The following is an 18921-nucleotide window of genomic DNA, read 5'->3' on the forward strand; positions in this document are numbered from 1 at the left end:
TTCTTAAGCAGAACCAACGGTGCAAAGAGCATCCCAGTGTCCCCACCACCACCAACCATCCCACCCACTGGCCCAGGGCCAAAGTAGGTCCACTTCATGTTCCTGAGGAAGACTTCCAAACTACCCCCACCACGGCAGCCCCGTTATGATGAGTCATTCCAGGTCTGGGCACAGGGGCCTTCAGGGGCCCCATGAGCGCCACAGCCACGCAGCAGCATTCCCACGGCCCCTGCTGCCCTTGGTGGGTGCCAGGTACAGCACTTACTGTAGCAGCTCTCGCAGGCCCGGCCGGCCCCGGGGCTCTGGCCCGGCGTCCCTGTGCCATTCACTACACTGGCCTTGACACTGTTGACGCTGATCTGGTTTGGATTTGGCTTGTTACTGATGGAGGAGAAGGATCAGTCACAGGTGCCCTGGGATGTCTGTATCCCAACAGACATCCCTGTACCCCTGGTCGGTTGTATTCTGGCTGCCATACTCCATGCCCCAATGTGCTGAGCACTAAACCCAGCTTGACTCCCGGGCCAAAAGAATTTGAATCCTCATCCCTCCTCCCCAGCTAAGCTCATGAAAAGGGTGACGGAGGTTCCCTGACTTAGCTCCTGACCCCAATGGATCCTAAGAGTTCCACACCCACTGCCCATCTACCACTGGCCCCCAGGAAAATAAGAATGAACTTACTAGTTGGGAATATAAACCTGCTTTAACTTGCTCTCTGCTTCAGCTGCTTTCAAACGTTTCTTAAAACAAAACAAAGGGTTAGGGAGGTCACCAGGCTGGCCAAGGCAGCAGGGAGACCACAGGGAGGGGGATACCATTATTTTTCCATCACAGGCTCCCTTGGAAAAGACTTGTGAAAATTTTGCATGGCCACCCTCCTGGCCAACCTAGGACCAGGAAGTGGGGGTGTCAGGCTGGCTAGGGTTCAATAATGTCCCTTCCCCCCAGTCTCTGAGTCCTCTAGGGACCGTGGCTCCTTCCTCTTTGCTCCAGCGCTTAGGGAAGGTGTGAACAAATTAATGTGACTATATGTGGACTGTGGGGAAGGATGGAGTAGATGTGGTATGGGAGAGTGGGATGGCCCACCTGCTGGACGTATCTGTCGGTGGTCTTCCACATGTAGTAATATTCAATGATGCTGGTGAGCGATTTCCATGGGAGCTGGGGTGAGAAGGCAACATCATGGGTAGCAAAAACAGTACTACTGCCCAGACAGGCTAAGGAGTAGGGTGGCAGGGGCAAGGGCAGTGCTGGAATGCCAATTCTGGTCCCTCACTAATGACACAACAACAGACCGCATCCCCTGCTTGTTAACAACAGGAAGTGGGTGGCTGACCTTCCCTTGAAAACCCAGGCTAGAACCTGACTGAGACGACAAGAACTTGGTTCTGTCCTTACTAAGGACCAGACATGGAAAGGACAAGACTGACAGACCTTGTTGTCTTGCCCTTCTGCCCCCTCCCATTCACCACCACCACCACCACGAGACAAAAGCAGATCCTTGACCAAGGACTTTTCCTGACGACTGCGTCACCATTCTCGGTGCTTTGCTCTGGTAGCACAAGAGGGTCCAAGACAAGACGAGAGGCCCTTGTGCCGCCCACAGCCAATGCTGCGCTTCTCCTTGGCGGGAAAGCCAACTGTGCTGCTTCTCTGGGTAGTTAACTCTACAGCTTCTTACACAGATTCTTTATCCTTCCCTTAGTATTTCACTCAGTGTTGAGGGCTGGGGTGGCTTTTGTCTTTGAGCACACAGCAGTGTGTAGAGCCCCTTGACCCTGTCCCTCTTCCAGTGCTTCCTGGGCCACAAGCCAAGTGACTGAAGTTTAGTCTTTTCACCTCAAGCTACTGTTTAAAAAATGGCACTTGTAATTTCAAAGGGCTCAATGGGTGGTTTTTGGCAGTGGTGGGCATCAAATCCAGGGTATTGCCCATGCAATCAAGCATTATACCACTGAGGTATACCCCCAGGCTAGGACTTTGGTCTTCACAGTCTAGCATGGTGGTTAGAAATGTCATCTGTTTCTTTAGTATTTACCAGCTTTATTTGCATGAACAATTGGCCAAGAGCAGACTCATGAAAGTGTGTTATGTGGCATGGGGCTACACAAAAGCTGGGTTTGTCTGTTCTGTGGACAATCAATCCTGTTTCTGGTCTGGTTCATTTGATCCTCTGGCCAGTATAGGCCTTGCCCTCCAGCAGGTGGCTCTGCAACCCTTTCTTTTGAGTCTCTGACAGACTCAGTTTATCTACAGAATGGTGTCTAGAAATGTGCCAATTCTACAGGGCTGTCCACTCATTGGAGCAACCATATCCAGCCCTCCCTCAAATGCTGCCTGCTCTGTTCTAATTGTTGTTTTCTTTCTATCCCATTCTTCTAACTACTTTTTTTCTAACAAGGCTATGCTCCCTTTATTTTATTATTTTTTTGTTTTGTTTTGAAAACAGGGTTTCTCTGTGTAACAGCTCTGACTTTCCTAGAACTCGCTCTGTAGACCCAGGCTGGCCTTGAACTCACAAAGATCTGCCTGTCTCTGCCTCCCAAGTGCTGAGATTAAAGGCACGTGCCACTACCGCCTGGCTGGTTTTTCAATCCAGTTACATGCCTGGCTGTCTAGTGGAGACTGTGGGTTCTGTGGGCCACAGAGTGACCAGCACCTGGGCCTCCTGGAGCGACGCCTCCAACTGTCGGACCTGCAAACCTCCTGACTATGCCTATGCCAGTACTCTACACGCTCCTGGCTCTCCCACCCTGGTCTGGACTTGCTGCTGCCGAGTTTGTTGGTTTTGTAGCAGGTTCTCACTATTACCCAGGCTGGTCTCAAACTCATAATTCTCCTGTCTCAGCCTCCTGAATGCTGGGATTATAGAAATATTTCAACATGTTTAGCCTTGCTATTATTCTGACAGTGCTCCCAACGGACAACAGAATCCACTCACTACAACCTCAAGGCTGTAGAGAAGGTGGCCCAGCTGACTCACCTCATACAGATATGCTCCTTCACCAGAGTGTCTGCAGGCTTTCAGTCAAGTTTAGCACTATTCAATCCTTTGGGGAGCTGGGGACTCTGAGGGCTTAGGCCCTCTCATAGTAAAGACCCTGAAGTCTTTACTATGATTTACACAGGAGCGAGGCTCAACTTAGTTAAGAACAAAACAAGTTCAAGCAGTTTTGAGGATGAGTCTGGTAAGTCTCGAGGATGCCCCCAAGGGAAGCTCCTCCACAGCAGTGTCCTAGCCCCACAGTGAGTGCCTACGCACGGACTGAAAGGGCAGGGCCTGGCCACAGGCACAGGCATCTTCCTTGGTGAGAGATGGGGCCTGGTTGGCGACTACCACAGCCTCACTTAAACACTTACAAAATCTTGTTGAATGTCTGTGAAATCTTTCCCATATTTTTCCAGAGCTTCCTCGAAAAGGTTGGCTTCCGATGCTGACCACTCCTCCATCTCATCCCTGCAGAGCACCGGCCCCCCCTGCGGCACGAGGGCTGAGATGGCCTTGGAGATGTCGTAGATGTTCTTGTGCAGCGTGTCCATGGCATGGAACTGTAAGACAGCAGGGCTCCCCTGGGTCCAGGCTGTCCCCAGGCTGAGTATCTTCCTCAACCTGGGATGTGACCCCCCCACTCTTTCAGGTCACAAGGTAACACTCTAGTGGCTGTCAAGGGCCCTGGGTGGGAAATCCTCCCTAACTCCCTTAGCATATGTTAGACAAATCTAAGGTGTACCAGAAGATACTGAAGTCCTCAGTTTCCTTGCTAGGACCCTCTATGCCTCTGTGGCTCTTGGACCCCAGAAGAAAGCAGGAGAAGTGGCAGTGACCCACTCACCAGGGTGATGTCTCGGGAGGCTGCTGCGGCACTCATGTGCAGGCTAGGCTGCCGCACGGAGCTGCTGCAATCCAGGGCCCGTGCAAAGGTACCCACGGAGCTGGGGAGAGGGAGATTCACTAACCACCAGAGCTGACCTGGAGGGATTGCCTCCACCAGGCAAGTCAGTGAGGGTCAGGACCCAAGCAGTACACCCACCAAAGGGTCTCTGGGGCTCAGTTGTAGAGGAGGCCAGGTAGAAGCTGCACGAGCAATTTGGTGGCATATGAGTTCCCACGTGCAAATGAGTCAGGGTAAAGAGCATACAAAAAGTGCCTCAATGCTGCTTAGGAGAATTCTCCATCTCCACTGTGTCTGCTGGAGATCTCACTAAGGGGAACTGCCTCAGACCTGGGGACGCCAAGGCTCACTGTCTGTGGCAAAGGCAGACAGGGCTCCTTCTGGGCCATGCTGGAATTCACTTGGGCTTCAACTGCTCTGTGGGCTCAGCACTGGTTCTCTGGGGTCCTACCTTCTTCATTCAAGCAGCCTCCAGCCACCCACTCAGACAGCTGGGAGCTGTTTGGTTAGGTCTAGCCTAGTCCTGGGAGAAGCACCTGCCTATAGTGGAGACAGACCTCAGGGCACACAGTAAGAACAGAGGCCCAGACATATAGGTACACTTGTCATGGGATCTGCAGGAACCCAGGGACATTTGCAGCCATAAAAGGCTGCATCCATACTCAGGGAAAGCTCTGAGCAGGAAACAAGGGCAAGACTATGGACTTCATGTTGGATGTACAAATTAAGGCTCCGTGTTCCCAAGACCCACCACCGTGCTGCAGGCAACAAGTTGCTTACCCCTGGTTATTGGACTCACCGGGCCACTACAAGGAACTGGTCAATCTGCTTATCCACAAGTGGATTGTGGGCTTCCCACACCTTGGTCTCCAGTTTTGACTGATCACGGCCATCCTCCTCACCTATGGGAAACAAGCGTCACTTAGAGCAGCAAAGGCTGTGGGAAACACTCCAGAGTGAAACCAAAAAGTCTGTTTGTTCCCCAGGCCCCACGGTATCATTTTTCCCCAGGTGATGGGAAGTGCTGGCTGGGGGGCGGGGGCAGTACATACACCCATACACATAACCTACATGGCACTTGGCCCGGGATGGGCTTGTACATCTTATACATACCCAACACCCGAGGCTGGGCATGACCTGGGGAAAGGGGGGGGTGTCAGGCACTCTACTCTTTGATTTCTGTTGCTCTGGGAGTTATGGGACAATTACTGAAGAAATAACTGTCATCATGAAGAGCATACAGCAGCACCAAGTCTGGAGAACTGTATCGTGAGCTGGGCCAGGCCTGACTCTAGGGAGATGCCCCAAGGAGAAATACCACAATCACCCATTGTCTGACTCTCCAAGGGCTACATTCATAATTTAATGAAGGTATCAGGCTTCGGAATTTGCATCAGATCCAATCAATTCCCCTTTGGTCCTTGCCATCAATGCACCATGTGTCCATGAACAGCCAGCACTTAAGTCCCTGCAGGGTACTGGGTTCCGAGTCAGGGCACTGAGCAAGCTCTCTTAATAAAAGGGCTGGGTGTCTCCAAGGAGGTATTTCTGGTCCTCTTAAAGAGTTACTTAAAGAGTTACTATCTCCAGGTCCTAAATTCAGGGCCAGGCAGATCTTATGATCATCCAGTCACAGAGGATGAGGGTACCGAGTTGGAAGCCCACCACCGCACTTCTGCGGGCAAGACCATGGACTTCACGGTCCCAGTATGAACCACGGGAAGGACTGAGGAGCTTGAATCATTATCAGGTTCCCTGGCAGTCACGGTGCACAGCTGGATTTATAACCTTTGGCCTATGCAGGCCTAGTACAGGGGCATTTCCCCAGTGTTGTGGGTAGGTTTCTCTCTTGGTGTGGACCGCACTCAATCCCTTCACCTGGAGAGTCACAGTGTGTAACGCTTAGTATCCCAAGGTTCCAAAAACCAAGACACTGTTCAAAGCAAATGGTTTGCAACTGTCTGAAACTGAGAGCAAAGAACACCAGAGGATTCCAACCCACACTGCTCCTTTGAAATTTCCAACATAGTTACTGGAGGCAGGTATTCAATTTTATATTCAAATTCAAAGAGGGATAGTGGGGAGCTGGAGAGATGGCTCAGAGGTTGAAAGCATTGCCTGCTCTTCCAAAGGTCCTGAGTTCAATTCCCAGCAACCACATGGTGGCTCACAACCATCTGTAATGGGGTCTGGTGCCCTCTTTTGGCCTGCAGGCATATACACAAACAGAACATTGTATACATAATAAATAAATATTTTTTAAAAAAAAAAGAGGGATAGTGGGGCTGGAGAGATGGCTCAGCAGTTAAGAGCATGTATTGCTCTTCCAGAGGACCCAAGTTCAAGTCCCAGTACCTGAATTTCCAGTACCCATATCTAGCAGCTCACAAACACCTCTGGTCTCTGTGGGCACCCCGACACATGGCATACACACACATGAATAAAAAGTAAGTATTTTTAAGAAAGACACCATGGGAAGCAACAGCCTTTGGGTCAAGAGGCTGCAGAGGAGTACTAGGAGGGAAGAGGCCATGGTGCCAGGCCATTCCTCTGGGGCCCTGAAGTGGCTCTTTTAGGGATGGATTCTCCTAACCCTCACCAATGAGCCAACAAATGCCTGGGACACATGGAACTGCTGGATTCTGAAGAACAGATGCTCCAATCGAGGTCTTCTAACCTTTGAGACCTCGCCAAGTCTCTGGTCCCTGTGTAACCTAAGCTCATGTAGATTTCACAGGCAAGGCCTCTGTTACTTTCCTCCAACCCTTCCCCTGGCCAGGCTAAGAAAGCAGATACTGTGGCTTCAGCCCAGGAGGCTGGACATGGTTCAGGACTGCTTACAGAGCCTCAGAGCTGGGACTGTTTGGGGAAGAAGCTGAACTGAGGCCAGCACAGGCAGCAGCTGGCTGGCTCTGGCTAAGAGGCTGTGTGCATGGGCATCAGCAACGGGGTAACAGAGACTCAGCCATGGGACAGAAGTCAGCAAAGGGCAGTCTACTGAACACAGAACTCAAAAGGGAAGCGCCCTTGTACCCAGAGAGCCAGCTGTTTGATAAGCCAGGTCCCACCCAGCTACCACCCAACTGGGATTAGCTCCACATTCTGAGATTAATAACACAGAAAACAGAGAATAAAAACCAATAAAGGCAAAGAGAAGGACATACAAAATGACGTGAACATGTGCTGACTAAGACAGCAATGCACTGTACTAGCACAGTCTCAGACTAGGGACTCTCTTAAAATGAGCTAACAGTTACACGGGATATGGAACCTCGACAGGCTATTGGGACGGAGCCTGAGCGCTTTACTAGGGGACAAAGGCCAGGGTCTTGAGCTCATCAGATCATTCTGCTAGGGCTGCTGACGGAAGATGTGGGAGGGACCTGCAAGTCTCAGATGCTATGTCAGAGTTGGTGGATGTCAATCTGCTCTGGCAGTGGTAAAATCACTTCTGACCAAACCTGAGAAACTGAGTTTAATCTCTGTGACCCACCATTGTAGGACAGAACCTATTCTTGCAGGATGTCCTCTGACCACCAACCCCCTAAATACAGATTAATGAAAAAAATAAATGTAATTTGATACCACCCCAAAAGAGGAGGTGGTGTTGAGATGGTTCAGTATGCAAAAGTGCTTGCAGACAAGCCTGACAATTTGAGTTCAATCTCTAGAACCCACATGCTAGAAAGAGAGGTGACTCCTACATGTTGTTCTCTGACCTCCACAAGCACACTAAGAACCTGAACTAATCCTGGGTCTCACAGGGTGGGTCTTCTGACCTCTATACACACTTCACACAAATGTAAAAACTACAATGAATCAAGTGTGGTGGCTGCTGCTGTATCCTCAGCAGCTTTCAAGGCTGAAGCAACAGGGCAGCAAGTTCAAGGTCAGTTTAGACCATGTAAAATAAATGAGACTCTGTCTCAAAAAACGTGGAATGAATGGGGCTGGGGAAATGGTTCAGTGGTTAACAACACTGACTGCCCTTCAAGGGAACCTGGGTTCAACTGCCGGCACCCACAGAGCGGCTCACAACTGCCTGTAACTCCAGCCACAGGGGATCCAACGCCTTCTTCTGACGCCATGGACACTGTACAAAAGTGGTGCACCAATACACATGCAAGCAAAATATCCACACACATGAAATATAAATAAATACGAGTGGGGTTGGGTTGTGGCATGTGGCAGAGCACTTGCCTAGCAGAAACAATATAAAATCAAAGTCACAATGAACTGCCAAAGGGAAATCCCAGATCAAGAAGTTACAGGGGTTTAACAGGTGGCTCTGGGGTATGAGATTTGCTTCTGGATTCCAATGTCCCCTAGGAAGGAGTCGCTGAAAGAGCCGAACTCAAGGTTACCAAGGTTCCAGCTACAGGCACTACTTCCAGCTTCCTCCCTCCTGGCCCAGCCTAAACCTCACCTTCTTTTAGCAAGTCGGTGATGTCAGCCTGGTATCGGTTTCCTACTCGGATTTCCCCTTTATCAGCCAGGAGGGTCTTCTGCTGTGGGTCGTAGACTAGAGAATAGAAGAAGAAATCCTGAAAAACACCACACAAGACAGGCGTCAGGTGAGTTCTCTACCTCCAGCTGCTCCCAACAAGTCCGTCCAGTTCTGACAGGGTGTGTGTGTGTGTCCTGCCTGCCCATGAACCTGGGCACAGAAGCCCCCACAGCAACAGAAATGAGGTAAGAACTGGGAGGGAGGACTGGAGAAATGGTTCAGCTCTTCCAAAGGTCCTGAGTTCAATTCCCAGCAACTACATGGTGGCTCACAACCATCTGAAATGACCTCTGATGACCTGCAGGCAGACACACAGACAGAATATTGTATACATAATAAATAAATTAATTAATTAATTTAAAAAAACCTGGGAGGGAACCTCAAACTGCTGCTGCAGAAGCTGCTTGTCTGGTTAGGAACTAAGAGTTGATGAGTCATGAGCTTGCCAAGGTCACCAGGCACAGCTCCCTCACAAAAGTCACTGTCTCTGTCACAGCAACAATTTCAATTCAGCTTGTAAAGGCCAGGCATAGTGGTGCATCCTAGCACTTGAGAGGCAGAACCAAGCTCTGTGAGTTCACAGCCAGCCTGGTCTATACAGTGAGTTCCACAACAGTCAGGGCTATATAATAACCTATCTCAAATACCACCACCACCTTGTGCAGGGGACGGGGACAGAATTCAATTTATGTGAGCAATAAAAACCAAGGTACCTAGAAATAAATCCTACAGGCTGCAGGCAGGCAAGCACAGAGATGCACCAAGCACAGAGTTGGACACCAAACCAGGCTGCAGCTTTCCATGGCTGACTAGCTCAGTGCCTGGTCACTAGGCTGAAACTCACACTACAACCCTTTTCAACCTTCCCCTGCCTCAGGCTTTAGTCCCACTGCTCCAGTCTCATTCCTCATAGGCACACGGTGCTGGTTCTGAGTAGGAGTCTCTGGGCCTGAGATCAACTCCTCCCCATCACCTGACTCTCCGTGGTCCCAGTGATCCCGAGTTCCTGACCTGCACCCGTGCACTCTGCCCCCAGACCTGCTGGTCCTCATCTTTACATTCCATCCATGACTACCAATTCCTCTGCCTCCTTTCCTAGCTCCTATGCTAAATCCTGCTACCACTCTGAAAATGACTTCTTTCAACTGCTGTATTGGGGCGTTAGTACCACATACAAGACCTGTCAATGATGGCTGCTTTTCTAAGGGGTCCAGCCCACCCAGCGGACAGTGTTGCTGTCCCAGACCTGCCACTGTTCAGACCCCATACTACTTCTCTGAATTACAAAAAGCAAAGCCTGTTTCATGCTAAGGTTCACTAGGACAAAGTCTGGGTGGTCTGACCATACTAGGCATCCCTTTCTAGGCTATTCTCTGTGGTAGGGGCTGCTCTTTTTGGTAGGTCCCTATTCTTTCCTTTTTTTTTTCTTTTTTGGTTTTCTCAGACAGTAAACTTACTCTGTAGACCAGGCTGGCCTCAAACTCACAGAGATCCACCTGCCTCTCTGCCTTCCAAGTGCTGGAATTAAAGGTGTGCACCACCACTGTCCAGCAGAGTCCCTGTTCCTTGAGACTTTGCCTGTGAGGGCTGAGGCCTAGGCAAAGTACGATTCTCAGAGACTACTGGTAGTTATGCCTGGTGAGCCACAGGTATGGGGAGGGGGGCCTGGTCTCAGACACACACACAGCAGTGAGGTGCCCAGCCAGAAGCAGCAGGAACCTGCTCCTCTCATCACTCAGGTATTGCATGTTTCCTAAACATCTAAATGAAAAACAGTATCAACGAACACATGGGCTTCACCACCTGGAACCCTGCCTAGGCTGTCTGTGTGCCACCCATACTACTGGGACTGCCACTGTGTGTGCCACATTACCACTGGTCTTTGGCTCACAAATGCTTGTGACTCTTCCCACTCTGCAGTCACCCTTCTCCACAGCTGCCAGCAGGGGTCCTTCCAAAGTCCTTTGTCCAGGAGAAACATTCCCAGCAGCAACCACAGCCTCTTCCCTAGACTCCTGTGCAGCCAATAGAACTTCACGGCCTCTTCTGTAGGCCCTGCCTGCCTGGAGAACTGTTGGTGCACATCTCATGGCTGCTCAGATTCCTAGTCCAGGAGAACTTCAACAAGTCTCACCAGAACACGTCCATGGCTGCTTGGACTAGGGGCCCCGAAGGGGCTCATGTACCAACAGCTGAACCACTATGTCCAACTATTTCTGGGCTCTGTATGGCAGGAGTGGGGATATGGCTGAGAACACAGGGTAGCACGCCTACAGAGTTGGTTCACAGTGAGCACCGCATTTAGTCAAGCCCTGTGTGAGGGGTGTGAGCTGAGCTCAGGCCATATTCTGCCACTCTGGTACTCTCAAACTTCAATGGCACTCCCTGGAGGCATATAGGTAATGGGGCCCTATCTAGACCAGCCTGAACTGGCTGTGCATGGGAGCCTCAGGTCTCAAGGCTCAAGCTGAAGCAGTAGAACCCGAGAGGCTGGGTCCCAGGGAGGATGTGGTGATGGAGGTGATAATGGCGGTGGAGGTGGTGAAGGAGGTGGAGGACGTGGAGGAGGTGGAGGACGTGGAGGAGGAGGAGGACGTGGAGGAGGTGGAGGTGGTGGAGGTGGTGGTGGAGGAGGAGGAGGTGGAGGACGAGGAGGTGGAGGTGGAGGATGTGGAGGAGGTGGAGGTGGAGGAGGAGGACGTGGAGGAGGAGGAGGAGGAGGTGATGGTGGAGGAGGAGGAGGTGGAGGATGTGGAGGAGGAGGTGGAGGAGGAGGAGGAGGAGGAGGTGGTGGTGGAGGACGTAGATGAGATGGTGGTGATGATGTAGGAGGTGATGATGGCGGTGGCAGTGGTGAAGGAGGTGGTGGTAGTGGTGGTGGAGGTGGTAATGGTGGTGTGACGTTGGCGGTGTGAAACGGGACACACCTGCTTCTTACCTGACTACGGCCACACCCTCTGAGTAACTGACATGCCAGCCATCTAGCCCCAGAAACCTGACCTTCCTACAACTCAGGGACTTTGCTTCTCCAGAGGCACTAGTTTCTCTTGGGGGGAAGGAGGGCATCTAATGGGTAATGCCCAACTATGTGCAGAGTGACCCTACATTAAGAACTTCTTGCCCCAAAGGCAGTAATTCCCACAAAGGCCAGCAGCCCTGAGGTCACTTTAGACTGTGGACAGAGATGTCCTGTGTAGGCTTCTGTTTCCCATGTGACACCCACAAAGGTTTTTTATAAAAAAAATATTTATTTATTTATTATGTATACAATATTCTTTCTGTGTGTATGCCTGTAGACCAGACATCATGACAGATGGTTGTGAGCCACCATGTGGTTGCTGGAAATTGAACTCTGGACCTTTGGAAGAGTACGCAATGTTCTTAACCACTAAGCCATCTCTCCAGCCCCAAGTTTTTTTTTTACAAGCACCCAGGTAGGAGAAAAGGTGACTCTTGTTCCTGGAACCTTGGCTAGGAAGGCACAAGTGCTCACCAGTTCAAACCATTTATTCCCCAGACTTGAGACCTCCACACAGGAGTCATCTTGAAGGAATGCCTATGAACACCTGAAAAGACCAATAGGATCCAGGCGTACTTCTCTGAATCCTGCTCAGAGGGTGCTGTGGGTAGGGAAGGAGCTATGGTACCATTAAAAAGGCAGGCATCGTGCCAGGCCAGAAGACAGTAGGATGGGTCTTACCTCACGCTCCAGGTAGGACTTGAGTGACTCAGTCTCATTGAGCAGGGTAACACTGCATTTGCCCCTGGAAAAGAAGAACGGGTAAGAGGAGGAGGGGCAGGCAGCAGGACACTAGGTAGGGGCCCTGAGAACTACCTGATATGGGTGGCAGGCAGTGACTCCAACTGCCGAGAGAGGAACAGCTCCCGATGCCGCAGCTGATGCTTAAGTTTCTCAGGCAGGTCCACCATCTCTGGGTTCTCTACCTCTTCCTCCACTTCCCCTAGAGAGGACAAAGAGATCCTTTCAGTCATCCCTGAAGATGGCAGCTGAGAGTCCTGGCCCCCAAGCTAGCTCTCCCTCGTACAGGGCACCAAGCACAGGAGGGCCACTTTCCTGCCTAGCACATCTCCTGCCCATTTCAAGGTGGTTCAGGAGCTCTGAGCAGGTTCCCACAGATACCCTGGAACCCTGGAATATAGGGCTCAGCATCAGGACAGGAGGAGGAGGACAGTGTTCAAACTGGCCTCAGGAGCAGCAGGCAGAGAGAGGCAGGAAAAATATGGGCACACTATATGTTCAGGACAGGAGGTTTCATCCACCAGCCTGAGGCCGGACGGCCCTGCACAAAACACAGTAGATTTCCTGCACTAGCAGGACAACCCCGAGGTCTGGGCTACAAACTGAACACAGGGAACCCCAGCCCTCAGCCGGCTGGCAGGGCATACAGGGACGGGCATGCAGGCAGCCCATCCAGGATACATCCACCTGTGCGACGCCCGCCCCAGCCCAGGGACACAGACGCGAGGACACCCTCCTTACAAAGGTCGGCTCTTACCTTCCTCGCCGGTGTCCGCCCCCGGTCCGGCTCTATAGCAGACTGACAGGGCTACATAACAGACAGACAGCGCCCAGATGGCAGGTTAGGGCCAGTGCCAGCGCTTGCTCCCTGCCCAGGGCCCGGACCGAGGAGACATGGGGGCCACAGGCCTCCCAATAGAGGACAAATACCACCCAGTCAACGACTACCTGTGTCTCCTGACTGCTCCAACATTCAGGCCACCCATCCAAGACCCATTCCTCTTCCAACTACTGCTAAGACCTTCTATGAGTGTAGCTCTTGCCTGCCCCAACAAGAACGCTCACACACATTCCACCAATCAGGTCCTAGCTCCTACCTAAATGGCAAGCACAGGAGTCAGAGGCCTCCAGACAAGACTGCCCAGCGAAGGGCAAGAAGACCACAGCACAGCAGGTGTAATGACTACTGGGAAAAACCCAGGCTACACCAAACATCAGGTGGTTTGGCTATTGTCCACTACCCTGTATCAACAAAATACCCCTCTGTCTATCCCAGATCCCCAAATTGGGGAGTATGGAATAGTGTGCACAATGGAAGCCCAGGCACGCCTAGTGTGTCCAGCAGGGGGAGAGTCCTGCCAATACCCACAGCTCCAAAAGGCTGCCAGACATGGCTGCTCTCTGTTGCCCCCATGTGGTAACTGCAGGGCATTCTGGTACTTTTTGGAGGGGAATCCCTAGCCTTAGGCACTTTAGATGGAGGCCAGGGCTGGGAGATTTGGTCTCAGTTAGACTGGGCCCCAGGAGCCTGGGGCATCTCCACCGAGCAATTTTCCTACCAAACAAGGCAGAGCAGCTCCTGCCCAGCAGTCAGGAGTTATGCACGCACATCATCTAGAAACTGAGATGTCATAGTTACATGAGGCCCAGCCAACAAACACATAGCTTAGCTTTTGTGCACACCCACTGTGCATTATACAGCACATAGGGAACATAGCCACACCCTCACTGTAGAGGGGCCTGTGGGCTGCATCAACGTCAGGTTCCAGGCACAGTCCCCCACAAACCTGACAGGCACCCTTATCTCTTCTAGCCCTGGAGCTGAACCAGACCCCATCACAGCTACATGCACAGCCGCTGGCTCCAGCTCTCCCTAGAGATCTTTCAAAGGACATATGAAGGCAGATAAGACAGCCCCAACCCATATTCTAAGCACCCCCCTCCCCTGCCCAGGCCCAGAAGCACCAGCTCTGGGCTCCCATGCTCCTCTAGTCTCTCTCCTAAGCCCTAACCTTGCTCTGGAGGGTACTGGGTAGAAGCCAGGCCACACTTCACTCTGTGGACATCTGGAAAGGGTTCCTGCTATGGATGCACCACAAGCTACAGGGTCTGTTTTCCCATCTGAGGGCAGTGCTTGGGCTAGATACCCTGTTAGGGTACCAACTGGGAAGTCAGAGGCTCTCGGACCACAAGGCAGGCCACTTTCTGAGTCTCCTGTGTAATGCCCCCCACTGTAGAACCAGCTGTGTGGGCCCTGGCTACAGGAGGCTCTATGTAATCAGGAGGCAGCCTGAGGGAATGGGGCACTTGGCATTCACAGGACAGGCCAAGAGAAGTCAGCCAGCAGACCCTAGTACCCTTGATGCCTGTCTCCTTGGCTTGATGAAGCTCAGAGGAGGCCTGGCCAGAGATGCCCCATGCAGCTTTTCTGGGAGCACAGTGCAAAGGCTCTGTAGACTCCCTCATTCTGGGAGGCCCTCCATATTGAGGTAAACCTCCTGAGATGCTGAGTCTTCACACCACACACCCCCCTTCACAGAGACAGCAGCACCTCGGGGCATCTAGACAGCAGGAAGTTCTGACTGCAGTGGTTCTTAAAGTAGGTCACTGCCCTTCTAGCAGACCATTCCTCTCTCCTGTGGTGGACACAAGATGACTCCAACTTTACTGCAGACTTGAGACCCACACCCACAGGCTACAATTATGTCTAACATTTACACAGCATGAAGCATATGCACCTATAGGGCAAAGCATGGGCTTTGAGGTCAGAGGTCAAGGGAGCCTGGCTTTGTATCCAAAAGGGATCCAGAGATGGTCCAAGATGAGAGCTACATTTTCAGTTCAGAAGCAAAAACGAAGGGTCATAATGCTGTGCTATTAGGTCACTCAGGGATGCCTACAGGATGACAAGAACTTCTGCATAGCTAACCCTGCTCTAAAGTCAGCTCTAGCTCCTCCTTGCTCCTCCCTAACGTAGTTCCAGAGCTGGGGAGGAGAGCTAGTGCTAGACATCCTGTCTCTTAAACACTCCTGCTTGGGGTAGGTTTCTAGGGTTCCCATCTGACTGGCTGTCACCACAAGGATATTCTGGCTCCTTCAACCCTACTCTCACCAGTTAGGAGTGAGGATGATGGAGGATGGGCACAGGTGTGTGTGTGTGCGCGTACGCACACACGAGTGCTACAAGTGGCTTGAGCCCTTTACCCAACAACGAAGAGCCAGGAATACTACCTATTGAACTACTGATGGAAAAGTACCCTCCTGGGTGGACAGCCCAGGCAGCTCTGCTCCTCCCCTGCTGGGAGACAGCACTCAGTGACCACAGCCTTACGGTTCCCAGGCTCAGGCAGAAGCCCTGGGTCAAGGGCTAAGCAGTTGTCCAACATTCACACAGACCTGCTCCAGTCATGATTCCCAAGCACAAAACATCAGCGGCCTATGTGGGTCTGTTTCAGTGAGATGCCAGACCCTAAGCATGAGAACCAGGCCAATGTCCCAATAGGGAGGAAAAGCACCCTTGGACCATGCTTATTAGACTTGGGCTTGAGTTCCCTTGAGCAAGGAGGAAGGTCTTTGATTCTGAAAAAAAAAAATTACTGAAAACATAGTCATCTTCCAGTGAAAGGAAAAATAAAAGGAAAATAGTCTTATCTCAAGGGCCAGACAGTGACTACAGTCAGTACCTTCCTTATCATCTGTCCCATGGGTCTGAGCCAGGTGCCAGGTATACCAACATCCCACACTGGTCCATAACTAATGGGCATGGGGCAAGAGGCACGAAGAGGAATGTTGCACCCTAGTCCATGGTAAGCAGGATCCGGGAGGATGATGCACTAACACAGGGCAATAAAGGTGTCACCAGAATCCAGCTACAGACAGGACAGCAAAGGGCAGGCCAGCAGAACGGCCTCAGTGAGGCCGGGACCCAAGAGTAAGCACTGAAGGGGACAGGCATATCACCCCAGGGAAAAGGCTGAGACTCACTTGCATGCTTGTCGGCCAGGGCGATGAGGCTGCTGGATATGTCTCGCCTTCTGTAGAAACACACCACCTTGGCCTCCACATTCCCGTTGGCTGTCTGTAACAGCAAGACAGAGATATCTGAGCAATGCAGACCCCAAAAGGGTCCTCAAGACAAGACCAAGTCTCCCAAACAGAAACATTCAGAAGAAAATGACAGATCTCCGACACCTAAGTCCTGGTGTGGGGCCCCAAGTGAGCTGAGGACAGCCATACCTCTGACACATCCAAAGTCAGGTAAATGTGACCAAAGGGGAATAGACACTAGACACATAGAATGATTTGCCCCACCCAGTGACCTGGGCTTATGAGAGTCTACATTGCCAGTCAGGGGCTCCACCAAGACAGTGGCGGCCCTGCTTGATTTACCAGAAATCCTAAGGACAGTCCTGCTACAGACTGCAGTCACCCTCCTTCAACACTGCCACTTCCACACTGCTAGCAGTAGAGACTCAGTCTACCACTTGGACCCACATGACCAACAGGAACCAGCAAGGTGAGGCCTTGAGTCAACTGCATGCCTCAACCTGGGCTGCTGTAACACTCTGTATGCTAGCATTAACAGAGAATACTATATAACTAGCCAGGGCTCACACGAATGCTAAATAATGCAGGGCACGTCTGTAATCTCAGCACTTGAGACGCAGGGGCAGGCAGTGTTCTGTGTGTTGAAAATCAGCCTGGTCTATACAGTGAATTCCAGGCAAGCCAGGACTATACAGTGAGACCCCGTCTGAAAACTAATATTAATGATAATGGTGCTATGATGCAAGATTATAACCCTGGCTAGTGTTCCCGCCCTGGGTGGAGATGTATAAATTACCATGCTCTACACAAGGTGTCTGTCTCCTCACTCCTGTTTATCCACCCTGTTCACTCACTTATATTGGCATGGTCTGTAGTCACCTGCTACATCCAGAGCCATCATCAAGAGAACTCTTATCCCCTCTGTGCTCAGGTCAACCTTCTACGGCCACTGGAGCCTCCCTGGTTGGCTCTTGTATCTGACAAACCTCACCATGGTGAAGCAACTCATAGTCTGAAGCATCAACACTCAACAGTGAGTCCTGCAGTGACAATAGCCCCACCCCAAGATAGCCACTTGGGCTGACTTCCACAGGTTCTGACAGTTACTGTAGGCCAGAGCTCACTCTGCATCTAGCCCAATACCATTACACATCTCCCAACTCAGTATTTTAATGCTGTTCCATGTTCATACCCTGTCTTCATTTCTTTTTCTGTTGCTAAGCTGTTACTTTGCTAGAGCACCTCAAGGGAGAAAAGGACTTAGCCTGGCTCACAGTTCCATACCACAGCCCACCAGGGCAGAGAAGTCACAGTAGCCTCAGGAACGAGCTTGAAACAGATAGTCACATGGTATCCGTGTGACATGGATATATATGATATATCACATGCCAGGAAGCAGAGATGAATGCCTGCTGCTGCTTTCTCTGCTTACACAATCCTGGATCCCAGCCAGCGAATGGCGCTCCCAGAAGTGGGTGGGTCCTCCCACCTCAGTGAACATAATCAAGATAAGACCCCCAGGTGTGCCCAGAGGGCAGCCTTGCATGTGATTCTAGATTACGTCAAATTGACAATACTAATCCACCATCACATACTCTGATGGCATATAACCACAGAAAGATGGCTGAGCTAATACTGTGACATTGCTCCTTCCTCTCCATTCCTCAATCCACGTTCATTTACATTTACTTAGTTTCCCATTCAACTGTCTATCATGGAATCCTCTGAACAGCTTACAAGTGGTGTCTAGGAACAAATGTCCAGCTCTGATCACTGGAGACACTCCCATTTATCACCTTCATAAGCTGGGACAACTCTTAGTACACCCAGGATGACGGCCTCACTGTAGCAGTGAACAGCTTCCATGGCCTTCTGAGAGGCTGGCAGGTATAGTCACCAGCCCATCTTCGCCTGGACACGGGTTAGTATGACTTGCCTTCTGCATGAACATGGAGAATGCAAAGTGCAGCTGTGTGCTCGTGTAATCCGCTTTCTCTCTAAATTTAGAAGTTTTTTTTTTGTTGGGGTTTTTATTTGCGACACAGTCTCACTATGTAGCCCTAACTCGACTTGAACTTACTATGTAGACCAGGCTGGTTTCAAATTCAAGAGTTCCACTGCCCCTGTCTCCAAAGTCCTGAGATTAAAGGCATGTACATCCACCACCCAAGCCCTCTAAATTAATCTCTCTCTCTCGCATGTTCTGACAAGACACCCCCAAGAAGACCCTCCGTTCGGTCCTTATTCCTTGGATCACTCCCTGTTGGGGGACTCGTTTCCTTTATTCCTCCTATGGAGGTGCTAGGTTTTGAGATTGTCTCTGGTTTTCTGATTTGTGTCCCTATTCCTGTTCTACTCTCTAGAAAGTATCCTTAATTGTCACCAATCTTCCTTTTCTGTTTTCACTTCTAGAAGTTCGTGCTCATTTTGGGAGCTTCTCTCACTTTGTCCCTGGTCACAGCACCTGCCCATGCTTGGTACTATCTCTTCCTTCCTGAGGCCTTGGATTCTGTTCTCTGGCTACAGACCTGTGCATGCTTGGTACTTTCTCCTCCTTCCTGAGGTCCTGGACTCTATCCCCGACACTAGCAGTTCCTTTTCCTCCTAGCTCCATGTTCACGTATGCACTAATGTCACACAGCCTCTGGAGGCCAGGAGTTTTTTATCATTAAAGGTACTCACTTGCCTTTCCTCTGTAACAGGGTCCTGAAGCG

At 51.1% G+C, this 18921-nt stretch overlaps 1 protein-coding gene across 7 annotated transcripts in view; it reads right to left on the reverse strand.

Moving 5' to 3' along the window:
* Positions 1-18921, reverse strand: part of Mta1 (metastasis associated 1) — a 38338-nt gene that overhangs the window by 5693 nt on the left and 13724 nt on the right. For 4 of the 7 annotated variants that reach the window (XM_087911479.1, XM_087911478.1, XM_087911477.1 and 1 more), the window contains exons 3-13: positions 16145-16238; positions 12918-12968; positions 12236-12362; positions 12101-12164; positions 8315-8437; positions 4693-4790; positions 3834-3933; positions 3361-3549; positions 1087-1161; positions 682-740; positions 266-381 (exon numbers count right to left, since the gene is read on the reverse strand). In XM_087911479.1, coding sequence (XP_087767605.1) covers positions 266-381; positions 682-740; positions 1087-1161; positions 3361-3549; positions 3834-3933; positions 4693-4790; positions 8315-8437; positions 12101-12164; positions 12236-12362; positions 12918-12968; positions 16145-16238 — 1096 coding nt within the window. The remainder of the gene's footprint in view (positions 1-265; positions 382-681; positions 741-1086; positions 1162-3360; positions 3550-3833; positions 3934-4692; positions 4791-8314; positions 8438-12100; positions 12165-12235; positions 12363-12917; positions 12969-16144; positions 16239-18921) is intronic. The other 3 variants (XM_087911483.1, XM_087911480.1, XM_087911482.1) reach the window with 1 other exon arrangement.

The sequence above is a fragment of the Myodes glareolus genome, chromosome 11 (genome assembly GCF_982192425.1).
Source record: "Myodes glareolus chromosome 11, mMyoGla1.1, whole genome shotgun sequence".
Taxonomy (NCBI): Eukaryota; Metazoa; Chordata; class Mammalia; order Rodentia; family Cricetidae; genus Myodes; species Myodes glareolus.